Source organism: Lactuca saligna, chromosome 4 (assembly GCF_052625555.1).
Source record: "Lactuca saligna cultivar CGN05327 chromosome 4, ASM5262555v1, whole genome shotgun sequence".
Lineage (NCBI taxonomy): Eukaryota > Viridiplantae > Streptophyta > Magnoliopsida > Asterales > Asteraceae > Lactuca > Lactuca saligna.
In genome coordinates this window covers 148,972,136-148,986,113 of record NC_136420.1, presented here as the reverse complement: position 1 = coordinate 148,986,113, position 13,978 = coordinate 148,972,136, and the positions used below count along the sequence as shown (strand labels likewise).

General features: G+C 41.3%; 1 protein-coding gene across 1 annotated transcript; it reads right to left on the bottom strand.

Annotated features, from left to right (window-relative positions):
• Positions 1-282: 282 nt before the first annotated feature.
• On the bottom strand, positions 283-666 carry LOC145040253 (uncharacterized). Its single transcript, XM_078988209.1, has one exon. The coding sequence runs from the start codon at positions 664-666 to the stop codon at positions 283-285; it is 384 nt and encodes a 127-aa protein (XP_078844335.1).
• Between the last annotated feature and the right edge of the window lie 13,312 nt (positions 667-13,978).

The window sequence follows — 13,978 nt, the reverse complement described above, 5'->3', positions numbered from 1 at the left end:
TTCATGGTCTTAGCAACTTAATTATGTTGGGTTTATAGTTCAAATGTTCAAGATTGTAACATATACACAAGTCTTTATGTCTATATCATGATCATTATTTAATTTGCTATAATCATTAGGGCTTAGGGTAATATGGACCTTAATTAAATATCATAGTTGTATCATAGTTAAAACACTTGCATATACAAGACTATTGGACTTGGTTTTGACCTGAAATTTCTAGTTGTGACATCATTCCCCTGTTAGATGGAATTTCATCCCAAATTTTTTTGTACACTATCCTTAAGAACCAGAGAAGATGTGAGGGTACTTCAACATCAATTGATCTTCATGTTCCCATGTGAATTTCGGTCCGCGTTTGGCACTCCATCGAACCTTCACAATTGGAATGCAGCATTGTTTCGTATGCTTCACTTCTCTATCCATGATTTCAACCTGTTCTTCAATGAACAAGGGATTCTCGTTCACTTTAATCTCCTCAAGTGGAAAAACGAGGGTTTCGTTCGATAGGCATTTCTTCAAATTTGATATGCGGAAGACAGGGTGTACGTTGCTAAGTTTAGAGGGTAGTTGTAGCCTGTAGACCACCGGGCCAATTCGGGCAAGAATCTTGAATGGTCTGATGTACTGTTGATTTAGTTTTCCCCGCTTCCCAAATCGTATCATTCCCTTCTAGGGACAGACCTTCAGTAGCATGCGATCACCTACTTGAAATTCCATAGGCTTTCGACTTTTATCAGTATACCTCTTTTTTCGGTCTCGCAATGCTTAGTGTCGTCACCTGATTTGAATGATTTTCTCCGTTGTTTCTCGAATGATCTTAGATCCTGTGAGTGTGTTGTTCGGCGTGATGAGATGAAAATACTCTTTGATCGATTAGATCTTACACAGGTTTATCAGAATCATGCAAACAAAATAACAAACAAACGAATGAACCAACAATGAGCTGAATGATTCAATAGATTCATGCCTCAGCAGAGCTCGATGAAGAACTTCTGTTGTAGAGGCTTTTAGGGTTACAATCGATAGAAACAAAAACATTATGAATGATCGACTCAACAGCTACGTACCAATATGCATGCAAGCATCTATAAATACTAAAACCCTAAATATTAAACCACGGATTGACAAGCCCAATCCGGATACAAAACTGGGCTAAGAAACGACCCCAAGACACAACACATAATGAACCCAACAATCTCCCACTTTGCGTCAATTGGGGCGAGACCTTACTTCGGCTTAGTTGTACCTGCGACACTAGCTTTCTTCACAATCTTGAACAAGCATGGAATAATGGCCAGAAGTGTTTGTTGGAAATGAATATACCAGTTGATCATGTCGTTGAAGTATTTCTTATCACTTTCAGAATTCTGCTTGCATTGATTGATGATCCCAGAACATGCTCCAAGCAAGAAGTGGTGTAAAGATGTTTGTCAGCCAAAGCGAAAAGACATTTCTGACCTTCTGCCATGGTGAACATAACTGAGTTTCACTTTGGGTCAATCTTCCCCATATGCATTCTATTCAAATCGCTTGCAGAACCAACTGGAGTGATAGTAGGCTTCTTTCTGAGGACACTTGAAACTTCTTGATCCAACTTGGCAACCTCCAAAATGTAACACACCAACATCCTCTTGAAATGATCTATGATTGGCCCATATTCCATTTCCTTGATGAGGAGGATGTTGTGCAGGATTATCCAGTCATGAGGATTTAGATTGGGAAGATCAACGAGAGAGATGGCATGTTCAGTTTTCTCAGACCCCCTCAAGACCTTGAATCTAACATTTGTGAAGTTACCCTCGCGAACAGGTTTGAGAACCCGAATGTTGATAATCTTTTGTGCACTCCACATCTGATACTGAGGTTGAGCAGTCCTCATATAGAAATCGATAAGTTCCCTATCAACCTTCGGGTAAGGATGAGGGACTTCAGCTATGTGGTAGAATGCATGAAAGATGAAAGCCTTTCGGGTCAAGGGCATGTCAAACTGAGAATCAACCGAATTGACCCGGTCCAAGGAGATCACAGGTTCAAGCCAAAGGATGTTGGGGGACTCGATAGCTTCTTTGACAAGCTCTTCAAGAGTCCAAGGAGGAAATAGGGTTTTTCGTCTTTCAAGGAGACCATGAGCCTCCTTTATCTTCCTTTCATTAGCTTCGACCTCCCTAGTAATCCGAGCATATGTATCAAGTTCCTTCTCCCTGGCCTATTTCTTAAGAATGTCAGCAATAGTTTCTTTATATTTACTTCCATCACTGTCATTAAGAACCTGTTTGCCTTTGTCTTGAGCACCCGAACCTGATGCAAGAACAGTTGTTGGTTCGGTTGCTTTAGCTGGAACTGATGAAGAAACTATAAGTGGTTGAGATTGAGCTTTCGAAATAGGAGGAGGTTGAGATTGATCTGTGCCCTTTGAAGTCTTTTCTCCCCCTTGTTTCGGATGGTCCACTTGCTCAAGAATCCCCTGAATTCGGCTAAGCAAGGAAATGGCAGGAGCAAGCTTCTCAGCAAGAGTTTGCCTCACCGAGTAGTTGAGAATCAGATCATGGGCTTCAATGATGTCCGAGAGGGCTCCGTGGACATCCGAAACATAACTTTTGATCACAGCTTTCTCCGACCGAAGAGAGTCGCCCTCCTTCTCTGCCTGGGAGAGTTGATGATTTGAAAGTTGGAGCTCAGATGTTTTGCGGGCTAGCTCATCCTTTGAAGAATATTCTGTTGCAAGGGTTTGATGGAAATGGAGCAAACGAGCATCAACAGATGACTGAAAAGATTGGTTGTCTACCTTGAGGGTTTGACGAAGATTAGCGAAATGTTGCTTTTCTGTTTCTAGGGAAGTGGCCATCTTCTATAACACCGAACTAACCTTTGTGGCATTAGTTTCAGCTGCCCCCTGCAAAGACTCCAGAAACATGTTAGCATCTTGAAATAGTTTTTCAACTTTTTGGTAGCCACAACACAAGCCTTTGTGGATTTGTGGATAGCAACAGTAGCACAGTTGATTGAGGCTTCGTGTGATTTGGTGAAAGTATCCACCATCCCCTTAATGGCAGCTTCCGAGATATAGGACTTTGAGGAAGAGGAAGAAGCGACGAGATTATCAATCTTCTCATGGAGTTCCTTGATGTGCTTTTTGGTGACAAGAGCATCATCATCATCATCGGTTTGAACCTGGTAAGGGCTGTAGTAAATGGAATCGAAGGTCATATCTTCCCCTCCCAGAAATGTCTCGGTTTTGGCTGAGTGAGTGGGAGATAAGGGTGATGTGGATGGTCCAGTTGTGGGAGTAGCTTCGGGTGATGAAGTTGGTTCGGGTGTAGGTGTATGTTCGGTTGCTGAAGTACAATCCCCCGTATCAGATACGTTGGTTCGAACTCCAGTAGTTGTTGTTTTGGTGGCTTCAGAGAAAATGGGTGGTGGTATAGGGATAGAAGTAGGTGGAATGTGAGTAGAGGTAGTTATGGGGGGAATAGAAATAGAGGAGGTTATAATGGGAATGGAAACAGATATAGTGATAGGTGGAGAAGAGATAGGTTTAGTTACAACAGGTACCTCATGTATAGGAGAACGGGGAGGAGAGTCTCCTCGAATCGACTCTTCAGATTCTGAACCTTCATCGTCTGAATCGCTTGAGGAAGAAGCAAGAAGAAGTTTATGCTTAGGTTGTGTTTTCTTCTTCGGTGGAGGTGATTGGGCGGCTTATGTCAACTTTCGCTTCTTAGGAGTAGGGCCTTTTGCTGCTTTCTTGATTTTCCCCTTCGCTGGTTTCTTTCCCCTGGTGGCAAGTTTGTCTGCTTCATTAATAGATTGAAGCATCTCGGGTGTCAAGTCTCTTGGACCCGAAGGAGGAAACTCCATGTAGGTTTTGAAGATTCTGCTCTCCTTGTATACACCAGCATACATTGACTCTGGAATTGAGCCAACACAAATGAATTTGGATGGATCAGTCACAATAATATTGGTGGTATGAAACACACCAATCGAGGAAATAGGAGAATTGGCCACAGTGGGGACATGATATTTGTCCATAGCCCATTTAGTGGCGATCGTCCAAAACCTGGAATAAGAGATTTCAGTGTGCCGAGAGGTAGAGCCGAGTGTCACGGACCAAGTTTTTGGAAAATTCCACGATCGTCTAGAGAACTCCGGAACGATCAAGTATATTCGAGAAGTCTCCGGAGAGATCATGAATGCTCTACGAGACCCTGGAAGATGCTAGAATATTGTAGATGTCCGTGGAACAAAGGAGAACGATCTGGAATAATCAAGAGGACGCTAGACGAAGTTAGAACGACCTGGAAGACTTTGGAATGATCTAGAATATGCTAGATCATACAAGAGCCATATGGATAATGTTGGAACAACCTAGAACCTTCTAGAGCATCGTAGACAAGTATACCATTTTCTAGAGTCATGTAAAGGCCATGTAAATAATAAGAAGAATCTAGATTAGTCAAGAAAGATCGGTACCTAGAAACTTCCATTTGAGGAGGTGTAAGGTGCCTATAAATAGGAAGGATGTCTCATTTATAGGAATCATTGAAAAGTTGCCTTGTAAAGTAGTCGGGTCTTATATATAAGCTTCGTTTCTTACTTCGTAGCATTCCTTATCGCATCTCTTGCTATCCTAGTCGTTAGTACATCGTAAGGAAGTGTTCCAAGCATGACTTAGTCAAAGAAGCACTAAGTGGCACACGGTATTGACTAGTCTAAAAGAGTCATCCCGTGACAAGTGGTATCAGAGCCAGGTTCGAGCAAGCAAGAGACCATTACGATGGAAGGAGCAAGTGAAGTATTCAACATTCTCCCTGTCGTCGAGGAGAAAGGAAGGAAGTCCAAGAAGAGGGATCAATCGGTAGATGCCTTGGCAAGCTTAGAAAACAAGCTTACAAGGACAGAGATTAACGTCGGTGAGATCCTTGAATGGAAGGATACTGTCGATCAATTCGTTGTTGAGATAAGTGACACGAGCGATGGATTGAAGGAGACCATCGGTGTCATCAAGGAAGAAGTCCTTGGACTTATCAACACCCTGCGGAGTGAGTTCTGTGAAAAGGTAGACGCATTACAAGCCGAAGTAAACCTGTGCAAGCCAGCAATCACTGGAGGGACCATTGCAAGAACGTTTCCACACACAGAAGCACCCAAACCATTGAAGTATGGAGGTAAACGCGATCCCAAAGAACTTGACGAATTCTTTTGGTCGATGGAATGCTACTTCAATGCTAGTCAAGTGAAGGATGACAAGACGAAGGTAGATATAACCGTACTTTATCTATGCGAGAGTGCAGCTCTATGGTGGTGAAGGAAGCATGGTGATATTGAAAAAAGATTATATAGCATAGACACATGGGAAGAATTCAAGAGGCAACTTAAGAGACAATTCTGCCCACATAATGCTGAAGACATAGCGATGAAGAAACTTCGTGGGCTAAAGCATACGGGATCCATCCGAGACTATATAGTCGAGTTCACGAGCTTGATGCTAGAGTTACCCGACATGCAGGAGAAGGACAAACTTTTCTATTTCATGGATGGACTACAATATTAGGCCTACAACGAGCTCAAGAGGAGAAATGTCAATGACATTGACGAAGCTATTGTCGTGGCAGAAGATCTAATGGAATTTCGAAAAGAAAGCACGGTTAAGAAGAATAGTGGGGGAGAACAAACTATGACGGAACCTGAACCAAAACAAAACACACCCCAACCTTTAAATACGAAAGGAAAAGAAATTGAAGGAAAAAGCCGAAGAGAAGCGCGAAAGGAGATCAAGTGCTACTTGTGTGATGGTCCTCACTTGATCCGAGACTGTCCGAAGAAAAAGACTTTCTATGCGATGGTTTTGCAAGAAGAAGAAGATGAAGCACAAATAAGCTCAATGCATTTTCTGAACTCAATATCGAAAGATGAGATAAAATCTTCTAAGAAGGAAGAAAATAAAAGAGGGAGTCTCATGTTCGTCGAAGTTAAAGTGAATGCAAGGAACACTAAGGTGCTAGTAGATTCTGGAGCAACACATAGTTTCATCGCAGAGGAAGAAGCAATGAAGTTGGGTATTCATTATACAAAGGAGTTAGGTCGGTTGAAGGTTGTCAACTCTCCATCTAATCCGATCCTCAGAGTTTCTCGTGGAATACCCATGAAGATTGCAGAATGGGAAGGGGTCATCGACTTAATAGTGGTTCCGATGGACGACTATCGCATGGTACTAGGAATGGATTTCCTGGATATGGTATGTCCTTGGTCGTTCGAAAGAGACAACACCCTGCGTATAACCAAGGGATCAACTATCCATATAATTCCCTTGGAAAGAAGAAAGACAAAAGCTCGATCCCTTTCAACTATGAAGATGTGTTATGACCAGAGCAATATAATCAAGAAGAATATGAAGCCAAAAGGGGAAGTTCGAATAAGCGAGGCACATTTGAAGGAACAGGGATCCATATTCCACATGAAGAGCTACTCAAGGTTTTACGAGGATGAGAGAAGAAATAGGATTCAACGTACATTGAGAAATAAAAGCACGCCTTACTCGAAGAGATACTTTGGAGAAAACGAAAAGACACGAAGTAGCCCCTTGAAAACATCGAGACATATGTATAGAAGACTTGACGAGGACGTCAATGGTTTAAGTGGGGGAGGGTGTCACGGACCAAGTTTTTGGAAAATTCCACGATCGTCTAGAGAACTCCGGAACGATCAAGTATATTCGAGAAGTCTCCGGAGAGATCGTGAATGCTCTACGAGACCCTGGAAAATGCTAGAATATTGTAGATATCCGTGGAACAAAGGAGAACAATCTGGAATAATCAAGAGGACGCTAGACGAAGTTAGAACGACCTGGAAGACTTTGGAATGATCTAGAATATGCTAGATCATACAAGAGCAATATGGATAATGTCGGAACAACCTAGAACCTTCTACAGCATCGTAGACAAGTATACCATTTTCTAGAGTCATGTAAAGGCCATGTAAATAATAAGAAGAATCTAGATTAGTCAAGAAAGATCGGGACCTAGAAACTTCCATTTGAGGAGGTGTAAGGTGCCTATAAATAGGAAGGATGACTCATTTGTAAGAATCATTGAAAAGTTGCCTTGTAAAGTAGTCGGGTCTTATATATAAGCTTCGTTTCTTACTTCGTAGCATTCCTTATCGCATCTCTTGCTATCCTAGTCGTTAGTACATCGTAAGGAAGCGTTCCAAGCCTGACTTAGTCGAAGAAGCACTAAGTGGCACACAGTATTGACTAGTCTAAAAGAGTCATCCTGTGACATGAGGCTTTGAATAAACTGTTGCCACAGGACCGAGCCGTAATCAAGGTTGATCCCATTGTACAGACCATAAAGGATGGTCATGAATAATCGGATGGCCCCGTTAGAACCTGCACTCCGCTCAGATGAACCCTTGAATAAGATCGTGAAAAAGCCAATCCATTGAGGAGGAAGGCATGACTTCTTGAATTTCGTCACGGTCGTAAGGATTTCTGTGTAATCCATGTTGTAAAACATGGAGAAGAGTTGACCCACAGAGATTGAATCAGGGTTAACCATCGATTCGTCAGGTTCAAACCCTAGAAGCCAGCAAAATCGCTGCTTGGAGATAGAGGATTTGTTGTCAACAATGTCAAAGTAAATACGATCAACAGATTTGTCATAGTGAGCGGTGGAGAAAACCTGCGAGAGACATTCCATAGGTACGATTTCAACCTTGGAGAGTGCAAGAATCAGTGGAGAGTATTTGAGACACTCCACTATGGGATACATAAATGCATCATAGGAGATTGGGTTGAGATCGATGACCAGGCTTTGTTGAGGTCTGATTGGAAGAATGATAGATCAAGAAGAGGTTTCATGGACTGAAGAGGAATCCGCCATTGTTGAACGCTTCAAAGAAGAAGATGAATAGTGCGAGAAAACCTTTGTTTGCTTTGTGGGTTGCGATGAAGAGGGAAAACATCCGGGGTTGAACCCTTTATATCGGTTATGGAGGAGAGAGAAAAATTCGCCCCCAAATCTTCTCGGAACTCAGAACGGCGCTTGATGTGATTGAAAATTGACAGTTAGCGTCCCTGATGATTACACATGAGAGAGAATATTGTTTCCTTTTTGCACGCGTGCCCCTCAAATCACTGTTGAAGCCGTAAATCTTTCGGCTGAGTCAGCATCTTATCTTTTAAATGTGTTGTCATCAGTAAAGAAAAGAAAGGACTTATAAAAACCACAGCGTTGCCTTGTTGAGTACATTATCAATAACCATAGCTTCATAAGGGAAAGTAGTTGGTAGAGAACCGAACCAGACTTTTGGAAAATCAGATATTTTCGTGCATAGAGTGTCAAAGATAAAGAAATAAAGTTATATCTACGTGGGAATTTGTGATGTCAATATAGACATGAAACAACGGATCCCGGGCATGAATCTCTTCCTTCAAACTTAAGAGAAACTTTAAAGTGTCTGTGTGGTTTCCCGTTGAATTACGATCAAGCACTTGTTAAGAAGTGTTGAAAGGCATCTTTTAATAAGGCTTAGAAGGGTGGCTTTCGCTTCGGTTCAGAATTCCGGATCTTGACATAAGACCGAAACCAAACAAAGTACCTATGAGACCGATGTGATCTGTTGAACAAGTAGGTTTGGAATATATTTAGTGACTTATTGGAAATTTGTTTGGTATGAAATCCAAAAAAAAAAATTAAAACTGAATTCTAAGGGAAGAAATGTTATGGTATCTAACAATTTCATAAGAATCACACAAAAAATTTTTGAGATTTCATGGTACAACCACTTGGGTGGATGCGTTAATTCATGGGTGAAAGCTAGAGCAATTTTAATTGTTCACCATCAATGCATTGTGGGTATTGAATTGTGGGTTTCACTTAGCACGAAGTGACACGAAACTAAGATCATAAACACAGAGATTGTATAACCATAAACCTCAGTGGTTATAACTGAGAGTCTCAAGGGTTACATAAATGAACCGAAATATAATGGAGAAATAATGTTTGAGGTGTTGTAAAGAAACCAAAGTACCTCCAGTATAAAATAGTGACCAAGCAGAAAACTCTTAACTCATATTTGAAAAGAGTAAGGTAGCTCATGATTAGAATAACTTTAACAGCTTAATTGGGAAGACAAGGTTTGTGCATACCCAGTCAGTAAGGCTTTATTCAAAATTAAATGAGGCTTTGGACAACATACGGCAGCATGCTTCTAGGGACACTTAGCTAGTATAAAGTGTGAGAATGATACCTACCCCATGAATATTCCAAAAACCGCTAATGTGAACAGAAGTGAAGACAAAGGAGAGAAAATATTTTTGGAGTTTTGATATGTTAGAAAAGAGAGGAATAAAACAAAAGTGTACAACCAAAAACATCACCTTTTTGAGATAAGCAAAAACAAGTTTAGTGGGACTGAACCCGAAATAGACCGAGCGTTCGGTTTATTTCGGTTCCCGTGTGAACCACGCCTGAAATAGACCGAGCGTTCGTGTCATTTCGGTTCCCGTGTGAACCACGCCCGAAATAGACCGAGCGTTCGGTTCATCTCGCTTTCAACTTTTAGTTTTGAGAAGGTGCTTTTGGTACTGACTTCGATTCTAGCATACCTAGGCTTTGTAGGATTTTATTGAAACTTTCTTTAGCTTGGGCTTTGGTGAAGATGTCAGCCAGTTGATCAGTGGTTCGTACAAAGTGAATTTCGACGTTTCTATCTTCCACATGATCCTTAATAAAGTGATACCTTAGTGCTATATGCTTGGTCTTGGAGTGTTGCACTGGGTTATGACAGATCCTAATTGCACTTTTTGAGTCACAGTATAGTGGGATCTTTTTCATATTGAGTCCATAATCCCGGAGTTGGCTTTGGGTCCAAATCACTTGTGATGTGCAGGAGGCGGCTGCAATGTACTCTACTTCGGCTGTAGATAGAGAAACACATGTTTGTTTCTTCGATTTCCAGCTAACTAACTTTTCATCTAGGAATTGGCAACCTCATGTGGTACTTTTTCGATCTAGACCGCATCCGCCTAAGTTTGCATCTGAGTAGGCTTGAACAAAGAAGCATGAGTTTGAGGGATACCAGAGACCGAGAGAGGTGGTTCGCTTCAAATACCGGAAAATATTCTTCACTGCCAGCATGTGTGGTTCACGAGGATTTGCTTGAAACCTAACACGATAGCATATTAAAAACATTATATCGGGCCTACTAGTTGTGTGGTACATTAGGGAACCAATCATTTGGCAATATAGCATGATGTCGACTGCCGGTTTTTCCAAAGATGGTGTGAGCTTGGTGTCGAACGCCATAGGGACTTTGACCTTTGAGTCTCCTATCATGCCGAATTTGGCAAGGAGAGTCTTTGTGTATGCTTCCTGGTTGATAAAGATGCCTTCGGGTCCCTGTCTAATACTTAAACCAAGGAAAAAGATAATCGGACCCATTGAGCTCATTTCAAATTTAGTCTCCATCAACTTCCTGAATTCAACTGTTAGGCTGGGATTCGTGGAGCTGAAGATGATATTGTCGACATAGATTTGAACAATCATAAGGTGGTTACCTTCTTTTTAATGAAAGAAGGTTGGGTCAACCGAACATTGTTTAAATTTAGACATCTTCAAAAACTTAGTTAAAGTTTCATACCATGCCCTAGGAGCTTGTTTCAGACCATAAACTGCCTTATCCAAGATCTAGCAGTGATCTGGATACTTTTCATTTACAAAACCAGGAGGTTGCTCCACATACACAGTTTCTTCAAGTTCGCCATTCAGAAAGGCACACTTCACATCCATCTGGTAGACCTTAAAGTTTTTGTGTGCGGCATAGGCAAGAAATATTCGAACTTATTCCAGTCTTGCAACTGGAGCGAATGTCTCTTCGTAATCGATTCCTTCTTCCTGGAAATATCCTTTCACCACTAGCCGAGCCTTATTCCGGATCACATTGCCCTCCTTGTCCAGTTTGTTTCTAAATACCCATTTGAGACCTACAACTGAGGCATCTTCCGGTGTTGGAATAAGTCTCCAGAACTTATTTCTTTCGAACTCATTGAGTTCGTCTTGCATTTCCTGAACCCAATCAGAATGATCGAGAGCAGTATTGATGGTTTTCAGCTCTATTTTGGAGATGAATGAATTAAACATGAATAATTCTACTTTGGAGAATAGAGTAGTTTGCTTCGCTTTTAGTTGTGATCAAGTTAGAACCTTTTCTGATGCTTCACCCACTATTTGAGAAACTGGGTGATCTTTGGTCCATTTGATGAGAGGAGGATAATTTGGATCATAAGAGGGATCCAACTCAGCATTTACTTCTTCTTCCAACTCTGATTGTAAATCATCATCATAAAGCTTATCGGAACTCTCCCCCTCGACAGATGATGGAACTTGTGGATGTGAACCAAAAAATCCTTCTTCTATTTGGCTTTCCGGCTGTTCCGGACCTTCGGGTGTTATAGGACTTGTTGTTTCTTCTGGACTTTCGGTTGCTACAGGACTTCCGGGTCGTTCCGAACTTTCAGGTGTAACCAGGCTTCCGGGTCGTGCCAGACTTTCGGGTGTATTCGGGCTTTCAGGTCGTTCCGGACTTTCGGGTGTGTCAAAGATTGGATTCTACCCTTGGATTTGTGAGTCATCTTGATCTGAAGAGACTTGATTCTCCCCCTCGACTGAAGTATTGCTTTGAGGAGGTTCGTTTCTAACTGGTTCTTCTTCTATCATTCGTTTGGCTGCAACTTCAACAATCTTCTTAAGGTGATCTACTTTGTTGTCTGCAGCTCCAGCTTCAGAATGAATTGCCTTCTCAGGTTCATCGAATAAATCCATGAACTGGTCAAAAAGATTGGTGATTGATGTTGTGACCTGACCAGTTTGAGAGAAAATCTCTCCAATTGTGCCTTCGGTAGACTTCAACTTCTTGACATAATTGTCATCAAACGACACATAATAGGTTTCTTCAATACGTTTAGAACGCTTATTCAGAACCTTGTATGCCTTTGAAGTAAGAGAGTATCCCAGAAAGATGCCTTCATCAGCTTTGACATCGAATTTGTTGCGATGCTCTTTGGAGTTGAAGATGAAGCACCTCGAGCCGAACACATGGAAGAACTTGACATTCGGTTTCCTGTTGTTAAGAATCTCATAGGGGGTGAGAGAGAAACGCTTATTGAGATAAGACCTGTTTTGAGTGCAGCAAGCTATGGCAATGGCATCTGCCTAGAAATATAAAGGAAGAGAGGCAAAACTTAGCATGGTTCGGGATGCCTCACACAAGGATGTGTTTCGCCTTTCGACAATTCCGTTCTGTTGAGGAGTATAGGGGGATGAGAAATTGTGACTTGTGCCTTTGTCTGCTAAGAAATATTCTAATTCTTTGTTCTTGAATTCTAGTCCATTGTCGCTCCTGATGTTTCGAACAACTTTTCTCAGTTGCACTTCAACCTGCTTGATAAAGATCTTCAGCTTGGGAGTTACCTCGGATTTAAGTTTTAGAAAGAACACCCAAGTAAACCTTGAGAAGTCATCAACAATAACAAGAATGTATTTGTTATCGCCAATGCACTCAATTGATGATGGACCACATAATTCGATGTGAAGCAACTCAAGTGGTTCAACAACTTTTGTATTTATGATTGTTGGGTGACTTTGGTGACCTTGTTTCCCCATTTCATAAGCAGCACATAAATTTTCTCGATCGAACTTGAGCAGTGGAAGACCCCGAACATGATCACCGATGACTAGCTTGTTGATGTCTTTGAAGTTGAGGTGTGAGAGCCTTCGGTGCCACAACCAGCTTTCGTCTGAATGAGATTTAGACAATAAACATATGGCTGGTTTTCCTTTGATTGGGTTGAGATTCAGAGGGAACATTTCACCTTTTCTTTCTGACTTGAGAATCACTTTGTTGGTCCTCTTCTCTATTATTTCTGAACCTTCGTCATCAAATGAAACTTTGAGGCCTGTTCCTCCCACCAGTTGAGACACACTGATGAGGTTATGATGCAATCCCTCTACATAAGCCATCATCCTGATTGTAAAATCCCCATTGGTTATCATCCCATAACCCTTGATCGTTCCATAGGAGTTTTTACCAAAATTGACGTTACCACCATTTTGAAGGGACCGAAACTCCCTTAGTTCTTCCTTTCTTCCTGTCATGTGACGCGAGCAGCCACTGTCTATGTACAATTCTTTGTCGAACTGCTCGTAACTTATAACCTGAAAAAATTAAGCAGATTTAGGAACCCAAGGTTTCTTGGGTCCTTGTGAGCCTTTCACAGAAACAGTAATAGCAAGAGAAGTATCAACAAGATAAGTTCGTTTTATTAAGGTTGTTTTATCTTTCATCTTAATACTAAAACACTTTGATTTTATTAGGGTTAGTTTCAAGTGCTTTGGATTTAGGTTCAGGAGTTTGCACTTTAGCTTGCTTTCTATCTTCATTTTCTGAGGAAATCTTTCTTTTTCCTTTCAAATCCTTCGTCGATTATGAGCGTGGTGTAGGACGCGAATTAGGCTTAGAAGAGGAATGAGAACGAGAAGAATTATAGGAATAGAATTTAGAATGAGAATCTTTCCTGACTTCAAGTTTGAAATGATCCTTTTGGTTTTGATCATTTGAGGGACCGAAGCTGAACCTTCGGTTGCTATTTGTTGATGGACCGAAACTGCCTTTTCGGATGTTGTGAGTTGCTGGACCGTAACTGGATTTTCAGTTGCTGTTGCTATCAGGACCGAACCTATTCATTCGGTCTTGAACTTTCTGTTGCCCGAAAGTCTTCTTTCGGTTCTTTTGATCCAACCGACCGAAGCTCCTTTTATCTTTATTCTCTTCTCCTTTTGGCTTGGAGTTTCTATTAAAATGAGTGTAGTGAGGATTTTGGGAGTGCCAAAATTGCTTTCGCTCTGAGAGATTTTTCTTATATCTCAGATTCCTCTAGTTCTTTTGATTGTTCACCTGTTTCGGTTGTTTGTGAATA